At 43.1% G+C, this 14,699-nt stretch overlaps 1 protein-coding gene across 4 annotated transcripts in view; it reads left to right on the top strand.

Moving 5' to 3' along the window:
* The window catches only part of MIER3 (MIER family member 3), a 465,034-nt gene that overhangs the window by 347,513 nt on the left and 102,822 nt on the right, over window positions 1–14,699 (top strand). For all 4 annotated transcript variants that reach the window (XM_069627312.1, XM_069627309.1, XM_069627311.1 and 1 more), the window contains exon 12: window positions 10,304–10,431. In XM_069627312.1, coding sequence (XP_069483413.1) covers window positions 10,304–10,431 — 128 coding nt within the window. The remainder of the gene's footprint in view (window positions 1–10,303; window positions 10,432–14,699) is intronic.

Here is a 14,699-nt window from a genome sequence, read left to right as displayed (position 1 = left end):
GCGACCAAGCAGTTAAGTAGGGGAGGGAGGGGGTGGGTGGTGGTGAAAGGTACATTTTGGATTGTTTGGTTGAAGTGCAAATCAATTTGCAGCGAAATTGACTACGGTCAACTCCGCCGCAAATAATTACACTTCGGTCAAACAACCCAGAACACCATTCAAGGCAGCTGGCCAGCACACAATTTGCGCTACAGCTCAAGCCTGTGGAAATGCACCGGTCACCTTTGAGAATAAGGTGACCTGCTCATTTCCAAAAATGGGATGTCTAAAAATAAAATAGCATATCCTCCGTTCTTTTTTTAAATGCCCCATTATTTGAGGAAATGGGTCAAAATCTACATTTAAAAAAATAATAAAATGGTTACACTATGAGGGAGAGTGATGGGTGAGATGTGAAGTGATGGGCAAGAAAGCAGAGGGAGAGCAGTGGGTCAGAGGAGGAAGCGGTGCACAAGAGAGCAGAGGAAGAAGTGATGCGGTGGGCCAGAAATCTGAGAGCGAGCAGAGGTACAGAAAGTAGAGGGAGCGTGTGGTCAGTGAGCCAGAAAGTAGAGAGGAAGCAGTTGGCCAGAAAGAGGCAGTGAGCTGCAGATTGGGAAAAAGGATGAGGGAAGAATGTGATAGAATGGGAGAAAGGATGCAAGATGCAGAAGCAGCACAAGAATGAAGGACTGTATATTGCGGGAGGAATTGTAGGGTGTAAGGTGTGAGTTGGGAGTATGATTTGGAGTGTGGCAGGGGCTGGGCAGTGCAAATTGTGACTTGACAGTGTGACATAGCATGTGAGTATTTGTATGACAGTGAGAGGTTAAGGAATGTAAGTTGTGATGGAGAGTTGGTGAGAGAGGTGTGTGGGTGTTGGGGGATTGGAGAACATAGAAGGGGAATATTTTCAGCATTACAATTGATAATCAATTTAGTTAATACTATTAAATAGGCATGTACATTAAACGAGAAATGTAGCCAAATCAAACACTGTTCTGCCAAGCCAGAGACATCTGGGACTCTTCCTATTAAATTAATACAAAAGATACCTAATAATGATACCCTGGCTCTCTTGTAGCCTTGCACTCTGCTTATTTCCTGCAATGTGGCAATCTTACGCCCTCCAGTTAATACAAAATGTCCTGCAAAAATGCCGCAATAAAAGGTTTGTGCAGCAAAATTTTCCATTTCATGCCACAAAATCCTGGAAGGTCTGTTCAGTGCAGTGGCACAGGGAAGTATTTAAGATTTCAGTCTTTCAGATTTCAGTTTATCCCAGAGAATACCTTCTCTGGGATAAACTGTTTCCCAGAGCAGTGAAGTGAAATTGACTTTACTTACATTTGTAACTTTCTAGACCCAGTACACGCTATCTTACAAAAGGGTGCTGGAGGGGTTACTTACTATCCCCTTTTGGCTAACTTCTCATGTAACATTTTTATTACCCTTTCCTCAATGAATGGCTGGTGGCAGTGGTTTTCTTTTAACTACCGTGGTGTGCCTTTACTGCGGGCTGTGTTTGCGGCTGCAGTGAAGCACCCAAGGGTGCCATTTTTGTCAAAGTGGCCCCAGTCGTCTTTTTTTCCCCATTTCTTTGTGGAAAGGTCCTTCTTGAGATTTACTCGGCGTGACAAACCAGGTTTGGTCCCATTGTTCGCTTTGCATTTGGCGGGATTCATAAGTGAAGCCCGCCTCAGGCTCCAGGGTGTCTGTCTGGGGTGGGCAGGAAGTGAGGGAGGTGCTGGAAACTTGCTGTGCTTCGTCTCCTAGGAGACCCAAATGCACTCTGTAGTGATTGGCCAGCTGACTGTCCGGCAAAGATAGCTACCCTGCTGGGTGACTGACAGCTAGGTTGGAATGAATGGGATAGAACTGAATAAAAGGTGAGGCTTTTGGCTTGGAAGGCAGAGCCGACCACTGGACGAAGAAACCAAAGAACTTAAAGAGGATGCCGCCTGCAACTCCTGGACTGTTGGTTTGCCCGGTGAAGCCCTGCTGCTGTGCTGAAACTCCAAATTCGTATCAACAGAGAAGCCCCTGCAAGGACGACTTCTCACCTTGAGTTGGTGGGACCAATCAACTCCATAGTAAGCCACCTGGACATCCTTCTCGGAGCTGGTTGAATTTCACCATTGTTTCTGCAGGAAACCATAGAGAGGAACACCAGAACGTGTGCGTTGCTTTTAAGTTAGCCAAGAGCTCCAGGAAGATCGTCTGGACTCCCAGGATACAGGACTCACCGAGCCTGAGCCACCTCAACAGAGTGCTGGACTCCAGATGCAAGGAAAGCCCCTCTCGACAGCCAAGAGTCCAGTGTTGCTATTTGCTGAAACCGTGAAGTGCCACTGAATAGAAGTTGGTCCTTTTCTGTCGCCGACCGTCCCGTTTAAGTGTTTATTTTAGTTTATTATTTGATAATGCGCTCCAAACCCTGGGGTAGCCAGGCACAGCAGTCACAAGAGTACTTGAGTTTAGGTTGCATACATACAGAAGAAGCATTATGTGTTATTAACAAATATACAAAACAAATCTACAAAATATACAGGAGATACAAGATGTGAGTCCCTCACATCCTACTGACAATAAGATAGTCTGTGGTCCGGTATCAGAAGAATCAAGGTAGTCATGTGCAATGATTTGTCCAGGCCTAGAGCAAAGGATCGGTATGTTAGTTGTCATTGCGCCAAAGCCAATTTTTCACATTACATCTGAATCTGGAGTAGGGTAGATTGGAATGCACTCCCTCCTGCATTGAGAGCCAGTCTAGGAGTCCTCCAGATGTCTTCCCTCTTGTACCCACGACTGAGGCCCGGGAACACAGTATCTGCAGAGCTGCACAGAAACAGAAGGCAGCCAAAGCCCTTTTATTCTAACCAAAGATACTGTAAAGTCTAAGAGTTTACCTCTTATTGTGTAACCTCACTTGTTCTCATTGGAGACTTGTCTTGGTTGCTTCTGTAGAGTTGCAAACAGCTTCTTTATCTCACAAGCCTAATCTGCTTGAGGACCTACTTTGATTTCTTCTTTTCTACAAAGACTTCTAAAACATTGTGCAAGACTTTTACCCACCTGCAAGAAGTGCTTCAATTCCCCTTGACTTTTGTCCAATTGACTTTGGTCTGGCCTGGCTCCCTGAATGACTTCTTCCCTCTGGCATGTTTGTTCTTCCTTCCAGGAAGGGGTTAACTGACTTTGCATTGGGGGGGTTACCAAAAGTACTTACCCGCTTCAGAATATTTGTTAGATCTCTTGTTTTTTTCTAATAATCTGTTCCTTTCACATAATCTTAAGTATTGCCATAAATGCAACATTGCTATATCAGTGCCCAGTGTCCTAGCTATTGAAGTCACCTGATAATGTAGGAAGGGTCTGTGTGACGTCCCAAATGGGTATTTGCTGATTTAGAGAAACTGTATTTTGGAGTGTATTTGTGTGTTACGATTATATTGCCCTGTCTGAAGAAGGCTTACTCAAATTGACAGTTAAATTTTTTTATTCAAGAAGCATTGTGTAAGTTTATTTAAATACTTGTCACTGTGGATCTCTAACTCCCCTACAGCTCACATTAACCCCTCTTGAGATAAGACTGGCTGCTCACCACGCTACTAACCTGTGTAGTACAGACTTCTACCAAAGGTTGGGTTCCTATTGCCAGGAGGTCAGGGTTGGTGTAGTGCACCCAAAGGGTATTCAAATGAACTCTTACACACAAGGTTTCTTGAGTAAACTATTAATTTATTTACCAGTCAGTTATAGTAATCCGCCTTCAGAAGGGGATGACACAAAGGCACTATCTACACCCTGAGGTGACTTCAATAGTGTTATACAAAGTTTGTATGCAGTATCCTCTGGGAACACGACAAACAACTATGACTACAGTTATAGGCAACCCAACCTTTGGTTTAAGCTTGTACTACACAGTTTTGGTAGCGGGTTGAGGAGCCAGGCTCATCTCAAGAGGGGGAAATCTGAGCTGTAGTGGAGTTGCACAAAGATTCACAGTTACAGGTATTCAAATAAACTTACACTCAAGCTTGCTTGCATAAACAATTAATAATTTCAGTCAGTTATAAAGCCGCCTTCAGAAGGGAGCAATAGAATCATAACACACAAATCTACTTCAATACTGTACACTGAGTTTCTGGATCAGACAAGGCACTTTTGGAATGGCCCACAGATGTAACCTACACCCACAGGTGACTTCAGTAACAAGGTTGCTGGGGACATGAATACCTTACTGTTGGCTTTCAGAATACTCTTTTAAAATTAAGTAAAAGGCAAGGGTTATTAGAACACAAGAAGTTACAAATATTCATAAACAGGGCAAATACTTTCAGATAGCAAGAGAAGAGTCATTCAATTGGATAGGCTAAGCCAAAATCAATAGGACAAAGTATTTGTATAGGATGCATCACTTCATGTAGGTAAATGGAAAAGCCTTTGCACACGTTCTTAGGGGTCTTTGGTAAAAAGAATCAAATGTAGGGCCACAAGCTGATTAGATTTGTGAGTTGCATTAGAGACCCCCAGCAACTTTGCTGGATTTTGAGGACTTGATTTTTTTTTTTTCCTGGACTGTGACCCTTTTTCCCACTCTCGTATTTTGATATGTTTTACCATTGTTTCCGAGGTTATGGAGTCTAAACAACTCCATAGGCATCATCTTTTACAGTTGTCACAAGGCATCTTCAGTGCAGTGACACAGGGAAGCCTTTCAGGCTTTCAAAAGGTTTATATGCCTTCTCTGGGATCCACTACTGTTTCCCAGAACAGTGGAGTTAAATTGACTTCACTTAGCCCTCTAAATTCCTAGACCCAGCACACCCTATCTTACAAGGACAGCCACCCTGCTAGGTGAGTGACAGCTAGGCTGGAATGAATGGGAGAGAACTGAATAAAAGGCGAGTCGCTTGGCTTGAAAGGCAGAGTCGACCACTGAAACGAAGGAACCGAAGAGCTTGAAGAGGACGTCTGCTGGAACTCCTGGACCGTTGGTTTGCCCGGTGAAGTGAAGCCCTGCTACAGGTCTGAATCGCAAAGTTCACATCGACGGAGAGGCCCTGCAAGGACAACTTCTCCCTTTGAGTTGGTAGGACCAATTAACTCCCAAGTAAGCCACCTGGACTTCAATCTCGGGGCTGGTTGCATTTCCTCAGTGCTGCATGAAACCGTATAGCCAGGGAGAGAGACGCCAGATTATGTGTGTTACTTGTAAGCTGGCCAAAAGCGTTTGGAAGATCCCCTGGACTCCCACGATATCAGACCGACCGAGCCTGAGCCCCCTCAGTTGAGTTTGGGACCTCCGTTGCAAGGACAGTCCACCTTGACAGCCAGGACCAGTGTTACCAGTGTGGTAGCTGAAACGCGAAACAGCCACTGAAATTGAAGTTTGGCAGTTGCAAGCTTTGACCAGTGCAAGTGCAGTGCAGGAGTCCCCCTAAGTCCTCCCTCTTGTCCCCACAACTGAGGCCCAGGAACAGTGAGATCTGCAGGAACTGCCAGGAACAGAAGTCATCAGCTGCATATTTTTCTTCATTGTAATGTACTGTAAAACAAGACTGAGAACTTGCCTCTCACGGTGAAAGTGCTTGAAACTTTTGCAACTCGCAGGCCTAATCAGCTTGTGACCCAACATGATTCTTCTTTTTACAAACTACTTCCAAGAACTTGTACAGAGACCTTTCCATTTAACTACCAGAACCGCTTTATCCTATCCAAGACTTTAGCCCATTGACTTTGGCCTAGCCTATTGAATTGACTCTTCTTGTGAACACAAGGTATCTGCACTGTCTAAGAATAATTGTAACCTTTCATGTTCTAATAACCTTAGCCTTTTACTCCTCTTGAAAAGTATTCTGAAATAGTATTGAAGTATATTTGTGTTACTATATAATTTCCTCCTTCTAATTAATGTTTTATAACTGTCAGATAAATGAATAAGTATTTCTCATAGAAACCTTGAGTGCAAATTTATTTGAACACCTGTGTTTGTAGACCTCTAACATCAATACTGCTCATATTCCGCACTTGAGATAAGCCTGGCTGCTCAACACGCTACCAAAACTGTGTAGTACAAACTTATACCAAAGGTTGGTTTGCTTACACCTGTGGTCATAGTTGTGTGTAGTGTTCCCAAAGGGTACTGCATACAAACGTTGCCTAACACCTTCCAAGCCAAGAGACTCTCCTTTTATTCAGTTCTCTCCCATTCATTCCAGCCTCGCTGCAACTCACCTAGCAGGGTGGCTGTCCTTGCCGGACAGTCAGCCAGCCAATCATCAGATTTCATTTGGGTCTCCTAGGAGACTAAGCACAGTGGGTTTCGGGCAGCTCCCTCCCTCACTTCCTGCCTAGCCCAGACCCTCTGGAGCCAGAGGCGGGTTTCACTCCTGAAGCCCGCCAAAGACGAATGAACAAAGAGACCAAACCTGGTTTGGTGCGCAGAGAAATGGTGACAACAAAAGAAGTCCGGGAAGGCTCAGATGTCATCTTGAAAAACATGGCTCCCGCAATTTAACGTTACCGGAACTGCAAACAGTTTTCGGAGTAAATCATGGTTGTTCATTGTAAAACCACTGCCACCAGCCATATTGAGGCGAAAGGGTAACATTCAACTGTTACGTGAGTAACTAGACATAGGGGATACTAAGTAACCTCTCTAGCACTCTATTGTAAGATAGGGTGTGCTCCGTGTAGAAATGTACAGGGTTAAGTGAAGTTTATTGTACTCCACTGTTCTGGGAAACAGTAGTTGTTCCCAGAGAAGGTATTTAAACCTTGGGAAATCTGAAAGACTTCCCTGTGTCACTGCACTGAAGGTGTTTTGTGACACAATTGTAAAAGATGAAGCCAAATTTGTCCTCCTGACACTTCTGGAGGGCGGCTCCTAATACAATGCTCGAGCTGTGTATGTTGTTGTCGATGGCACTGATAATGCTGATGTTATGTACCTTTGCTGATGAAAAAACCTAATAAAATGTTTGGTGAAGAAAAAGATGCATATTGTGACTAGAACTTTTCGAAAAGCAACTGAAGTCAATTCAACTTTACATGCAAAAAGTTGCCACCAGAAATCAGTAATTCATAATCTACCAGTTGGGGAATTCGTCCGGGCACGTCGAAACTGTTCTGATATATTTCATCAGGAATGTGATCTGTTATCTAAAAGATTTGCAAGCAGAGTATATGATCAGTCCGTAATTTCAGGAGCATGTTCGAAGTTCAAGAATAAATTGAGGTCAGATATGTTAACTATTACGGATCGAGCAAAGAAAAGGATGTATCCCAATACTGTGAACATCATTACTAAATATACTAGTGATGCTCACATTTCGTACAAAATAGTGCATGAACATTAAAGATTTTTGCAGTTGGATAAGGATATTGCTCCCTATCTCAGTGATGAACCTTATTTTGTTTATACTAAAGTATCGACTATTAAAAATAAACTTTGCCCCTTGCTAGTGAGGAATAAGGACACACATGGTACAGATTGGCTCAAACTTTTGAAGGGATTCTTTAAATGTGCAACATGCAGTATGTGTAAGTTTGCCTATTCAGATTGTCAAGAATTTGTGAATGATTCAGGTGTTAAAGTTTGGATTAACGATTTCATCAATTGTCGAACTAAATTTGTAGTTTATGCAATTGTATGCGTGTGTAAGAATGTATGTAGGCAGCACCATTGGGGAGCTGCGGATAAGAATCAGAGAACATATCTCATCTTTGAAAAAACAAGATCAGAAATTGCCGATACCAACACGTTGGCAAGAATGTCATCAATTAGATGATGTACAAGATATCAAATTTATTGGTCTCAAGAAAGTTCTAATAGGCAAACGTGGAGGAGACCTGCAGTTGAAGATGAGACATGTTGAAGCCAAATATATTTGTAATCTAAGATGTGCACAATTAGGGCTCAACTCGGAGCATGAGATAGGTGTATTTCTATACAACCTAATTGTTAGAAACTGAATTAGTGGAATGCCAGTTTCAAGCAGTCCGGTTGCATCAATTGTTATTTGGGGATTTTTAATGCCCAATTTAATATAATTTATTTCAATTAATAACTTAAGGTTATTATTTACCAACCGAGTAACCATTTGGCCACTGCTGCCTTGCATGTATATATTCAATGTGTTTTTTCAGAGATACATTTGTATTTTTTCAAATATCTTAACTCATTAGATACGAACAATGGGCGTTGCCATACATCAGGACATTTCCATATTTATACGCCAATCGATTGGCTATTTAATTTCCACATTAAAATAATTTTGTTTAATATTAACTATTGCACCGCTGCTCAGGGAACATGAACCAGTATTTGGTAAAAGCCTCTCCATCCACACTATAATTAGCATTAATCATTCTAGCAAGTCCTTTTCCTTATTACAAAACGCTATTACGTGTGTGCGCATGCGTGTGATGTCACGAATTACGTGTGATATCACACGCATTGTTTATACTATTAATATGGCGTCAAAATGCCGCCATTCGTGCACCTACAACTTGCTTGCGGGACCGATCCCGATGAATGTGTACGTTTAGGGAAGTTTTGCCTTTCAGGAACTATGATTTATTTCTCCCTTTCTCCATATTTCATTATTTTGATCACAGCATCTATTCATACATGTAAATACACATTTCAGGTATCCAAACCTACGAGATATAATGCTCACTTACCTGGTTTCTAGAGTATGATACGCCGCAGTTACTTCATTCTAATTTTTATTAACATTTGATGGGATCTGTATACTCAACAGAACTGGTAAGGACATTCGTTTTAGGAGTATTAACCATGGATGTATTGATTAGAGAGGATTAAGGTAGATTACTAATGTATTCGTTATTTATTATGTTTTAGATTTTAACATGGGATTGATTTGGCGAGTACCAATTGTTTATCTTCTGACATGAGGTCTGCATGCAGAATAGGAAACCATTTGATTTTGATACATCCAGTAATCACAAATTGGATTTAATCGCGACCATAACTCGCACTAGTAGTTTTACGCACTATATTGTGGTTCTTGTTATAAATGGGCATACTTGAAGCTGGCATTTCACACTCACCTGTACTACCTATCCGTCACCATGGATTCATAAATGATCCGTAATTTTGGTTGGTGGGTGTATTTCATTACCCTTCTGCAATTTAGCAGAGGGTCTCACGGAAGCAGTAAAGAACAAATTCATAAATGTTCCATAAACATTTTTGGCTTCCATATGTTTGGACATAAGGATAATTATTCCTTTTATAACTATTCTTTTCCTCTGTTCTCCTTGGTCGCTCCTGCCATTGATTGCCACCATGGTATGTACTATGGCTTTATGTGAATGTTTGACAATTGTCATCTGTTATGCATTTTGAAATTGGTTCATATATCCATATTTTTTCATAATCACTTTTAAAATTTTGGTTTCGGCTAATGCCAATTTGTTGTACAACAACCTTCAGGACGACCGATAGGTCGAAACACGTTTCGGCTGTTGATTTCACCAATAAATGAGTTGTTGGAAACACATGCTTTTCATTTGAATTAGATGGACTAATTTCATTGAGGACATTTGAAGTCTGAGTCTTTACGCAGATCAACAACATATTGGACTTTATTATTTTTTTTGTGATCCTTGAGGGAGGAAAAAGCTGTTATAAGTGCTGCATATGACCATATACTAAATTGTAGGCAACTAGCGCACCACATCATGTCACTCCCCTTGATTCTTGTTGTACAATATAAAAGATGCCTATGGAGTTTCAGACTCCACAACCAAAAGAAACACTGAGGTAACATCCACATTAAAATGCGTGGGGTGGGGTGGGAGTGGGAGGGTCTCTCTCTCTCAAGGTTAAAAAAAATCAAGTCCTCATAATCCAGCAAAGTTGCTGGGGGTCTGTCTGTAAGATAGGGGGAATTGGCACATTTCTGAGAATTCTCCCTAACAATGCAATTGCCTAAATTGTCAAAAATATTTACTTAAGGAAGTTGTCAAGAGCATGAATATGGTAAAGGGACAAATCACTTTTTGTCCTATTGGTGGTTATTTTATTTAAAAATCATTGGGTGCTAATTTTTAGAAGGCTTGGACTTGCATCTTTCAAATGGTACGGAGTAATGGTAAAGCAGGGGTCTGCAACCTTTGTCCCTCCAGATTTGTACTACAACTACCACCTCCAACCAGCGTAGTCAATAGCCAGACATCTGAAACAGCTGGCGTGCCAAATGTTAGACCCCGGTGTTAAAGCATGTGGTCACATTGAATTGAACCCTTTTTCAACTGCAACCAGCTTTAAGCAGCCTTTCCTTTTTAACAGGTGCTAACGAGAACTGTTGCAGATTGTGTTGCATTCTATTACATGTGGAAGAAATCTGAACGGTATGATTACTTTGCTCAACAAACAAGGTTTGGAAAGAAGAGGTATAACCATCACCCAGGTGTAACGTAAGTATCAAAGTGTCCAACAAACGCATCATATCATTATGTAGCCTTTTTTATGCTTCTGTGTTGTCAATGTTTGTATTCTGCGTTGTCGGAGCCTGAAAGTTCAAACTGTCGCCCAGCATCCCTGTGCGTTTTGATTTTCCCCCTGGCTAGTTCATAGACTTTACTCAAAAGTCATAATACAATAATTGTATTTGTGTTTTGTAAAGACCCATTCTCTAGGTACTGTTGGGATGTTCAGGGAAGGTCCCCATGATTGAGGGGTTCATGTTGCACACACTGTATGAATAACTGGGGAGGGGGGAGCTGCGAGCTGGGCACCGTGTTGCAATTTCATAGGTATTGTAGTTAATTATGGATGCCATTTGTTACTTTAGTGTTCCTGTTGGTCTAGAAATCGATGCATATTGGCTTGCTTGCGCGCTGAAAGATAAAATGTTAAACCCACCAAATATAAAACATACATATACAATAAAACAAATACATAGGGAATTCATGAATCTCACAAATGAATCAGGAACACAGTAGTAAGCATCCCTTTTGCAAAATGTACTTTGACTTTTTATTAACGTTTCCAGTTTTTCAGAAGGCAGGTGAATGAGTAACTTCAAACTTTGCGGTCAGTACAGCTGTTGAAAATAGCCATGGGTTTTATGGTCTGAGTATCGTACATGGATGTAATCTCCTAATGCCTGAGAGCATGTGTTAGGACAGTTTTTCTGAAGTCGAACTAAGGGTTTAGTAAAACCATTCAACTGAGTCGGTACAAGGCTCCACCCTTTGTGTAAGGCTCTACCACCTGAGTTCAGGGTAGTGTAAACGGAGCAGCCAGGCTTACCGTAGGGGGGAGAGAGGGCTGCAGAATCAGTACAAACGAAATTGTTTTACAAATGGTCCAAAGAAACACTGAAAAACAATGTATTCTAATCTTTCCATCGTGCTGAGCAGGTGAGCGCTCCATAGCAGAAGACTATCTGGGCCTTTCTGGGCATTTGCTTTGCTTTTCTGTGCCCCCCACCCCCCAGGCCCATGTGCAGCCCTCTCCTTCCCTACCCCTTGCTTCCCTATTCCCGCCTCCCCAGCCCTCCCACCTCCCCTGATTGGTCCTGATACTTCCCCTGCCTAGCGACCCTCCTCGCTCCCTGCTCGCACTTTCCATTGTGCTGAGCAGGTGAGCGCTCCATAGCAGAAGACCCTCTGGGCCTTTCTGGGCATTTTCTTTGCCTTTCTGTGTCCCCCCAGGTCCTTGTGCAGCCCTTTGGACCCTGTTGTGGAATAGTAGCCTTGCTGCAAGCTGTCACCGGCTCCATTCACAGCAGAGCCCGGAAACGCTTGGCTCATCCAGGTGAGCACTTTCTTCACCATCACTGCGGTTAAGGGCCCAAGGCCAAGGGCAGCCCCAACAGAGGCGGCCCCAGGAAGTGTCAACAGGGGGAGCAGTGGCCAGCCGTCAACCATCTACAAGGACCAGTAAGTTAGGAGTGGCCGGGGTCAGGAGTAGAACTACTGTACCAGAGATTCCGAGCCACTTACCAAATGCAAAGTAAAGAAGGTAATCAGCCCCCGCTGCATCTCGTTCCCTCACCCTCAAACTTAATCATTATCTAATACTGTACCAATCTAGTCAGGCAGACGCCTCATCTGTGTAGACCTATACAGGTCTCTCCATTTCACCAGGGGCTTTGTCTCCAAATTGCATTGTATGATGTTTAGATTGCATTGATAGGCCTCTTCCCCACTATACAGGTCTCTCAAATCTAGCAGGGGCTGTGTCTCCAAATTGCATTGTATGATGTTTGGATTGCATGATTAGGCCTCTCTCCCACTGTGCAGATCTCTCAAATCTAGCAGGGGCTGTGTCTCCAAATTGCATTGTATGATGTTTAGATTGCATTGATAGGCCTCTTCCCCACTATACAGGTCTCTCAAATCTAGCAGGGGCTGTGTCTCCAAATTGCATTGTATGATGTTTGGATTGCATGATTAGGCCTCTCTCCCACTGTGCAGATCTCTCAAATCTAGCAGGGGCTGTGTCTCCAAATTGCATTGTATGATGTTTGGATTGCATGATTAGGCTTCTCTCCCACTATGCAGGCCTCCCAAATTTAGCAGGGGTCCTGTCCCCAAATTGCATTGTATGACGTATAGATTGCATTGCTAGGCCTCTCTCCCACTATACAAGTCTCTCAAATCTAGCAGGGGTTCTGTCTCCAAGGACCCTCGAGTCTATCTGTGCTTAGTACTGTGCTCTGCGGTTTTGGCTGACCCTCAAATCAGCTGTGTTATGCCCAGACCTCTGTTACCTCCCAGGTGTAAGTAAGCCTTTCTCCCATTATACAGGGCCCTAATCTAGCTGTGCTTAGTTCAGTACTCTATCAATCCCGGAAACCCATCACAACCTAGCTTAATCGAGTCCCATTCCACCAGACCGTTGCTTCCCTAATCCTCCCCGACAGTGCACCCTTAGGCAACAAACCCTACCCATCGACAGAAAAGACAGACTGAGCTAGAAAGCACCCCAGCGTACCCAGAGAAGGAAATAAAACAAGATCACTGTGCCTGCACAGCATAGAGGACCAACTACCCTACTATCCCTGCACCTTAAACTACAAAATGGCCGACCCAGAAAAGTTTGCAGAGAAAGAGAACAAGATCGTGCAACAAGAGACGTGAACACACAACACGGACAGAACCCAGAAGAAGCAGTTCCATTGGAAGGAAACGCGCCTAACGCAACCATAACCGGAACAAAATTTGTAAGAGAAAAATCCTTATACCTCACACCTTACCCCGCGACAACCGCGGAACACTGACGCCTAAACACGGAAACCTCGAGACATGAAAAGAATTTCCCGAAACACCCGGAAAAAAGATGGGAGCACCCAGCAAGAGTGGGAGGGCTCCAACCCCATCACCCCTTACATTACAAGAACAGAGGGGCACCATTGATGTCCACAACATCCCACACAATACGGCGAAGCCTCAACAACCAACAATGCCACCTTTACCCAACAATCGGACTCAATGAGCAGCATCACAGCAGAAACAGCACCACTGATCAGCCCTTTAACCAACCTATTGGACCGCTTCAATGAAGAAGCATCCGTCGCCGTTCATCCTACCAATGCGGAAACACCATAACCAGACTACTACAAACTTGAGCAACGAATAACCACAAAACAAAATCACACCCAGATAATCCACTGTAACTTAATAAACGCAAGGTCAATGTCCAAACATTCAATGGAAATATACAACCTCCTATCAGAAGGAGGCATAGACATCCTATTTGTAACCGAAACATGGCTAGATGACAACTACAAGATCACCCTCAACAACTGCCTGCCTGAAGACTTCAAATGCATCCAAGCAAACAGAAAATCCAAAAGAGGGGGGGGGGCGGACTAGCGATCATCCACAAGGAACAACTGGCCATCAAATTGGAAGATCCATTAAACCTCGAAACGTGAATCCTTAATACTACGGCTATCAGTAAACCCCAAAACTAACCTGAAATTCATACTGATAAACAGACCACCAACCTACGATGCGACTTTCATAGACACATTCACGGAAGCAATCGCCATCCTAGCCATCAAGTACAACCATCTGATCCATCCTCAGACTTCAACATCTGGTTCGACGAAGAAACCAAACCACACAAAAATCCTTAACCGCCCAACTAGCAGCCATGAACCTACAACAACTAGTCAAAGGAGCAACACACTCAGCAGGGCACACACTCAATGCAATCTTCGCCAACAAAGATCTCATCACCACGGCACCCCCAATTCAAATACTCTGGAACGACCACCTCATCATTCCATTCATAATCACAACGGCCGCTCCAACAAAAAAACAAGAAAAAACACTGATCATGATAAAAAAACTGGAGAACCATAAACTCCAACCTAACCGAGCCCCTAGAACTCAGCAAACCACAGGGATCAACCATGGAAGAAGCTGATCTAGACAAAAAAGTTGCCCTGCTCCACACCTGGATCGCAACAACTCTAGACAACATCGCCAAAGAAAAGCCCTTCACCCAATCACGTAAGAAAACAGCAAAGTGGTTCATCCAACTACTCAACGCCATGAAGAAGAAAAAAACTAGAATCTGAATGGAGGACCAACAACACAGCTGCAAACAAATTGAAATTCATGCAACAGATCCACTCATATAAAAAGTAAATACAAAAAGCGAAGAGGAAACATTACGACAACCGAATCTTCAGAGCACCAAACGCACAAAAAACTTTTCAAAATCA

This window comes from Ambystoma mexicanum, chromosome 6p, assembly GCF_040938575.1.
Source record: "Ambystoma mexicanum isolate Mex_15411 chromosome 6p, UKY_AmexF1_1, whole genome shotgun sequence".
In the NCBI taxonomy this organism is placed as follows: Eukaryota; Metazoa; Chordata; class Amphibia; order Caudata; family Ambystomatidae; genus Ambystoma; species Ambystoma mexicanum.
Note: the sequence above shows the minus strand (reverse complement) of the source record. Positions and strands in the feature narration are given on the sequence as shown.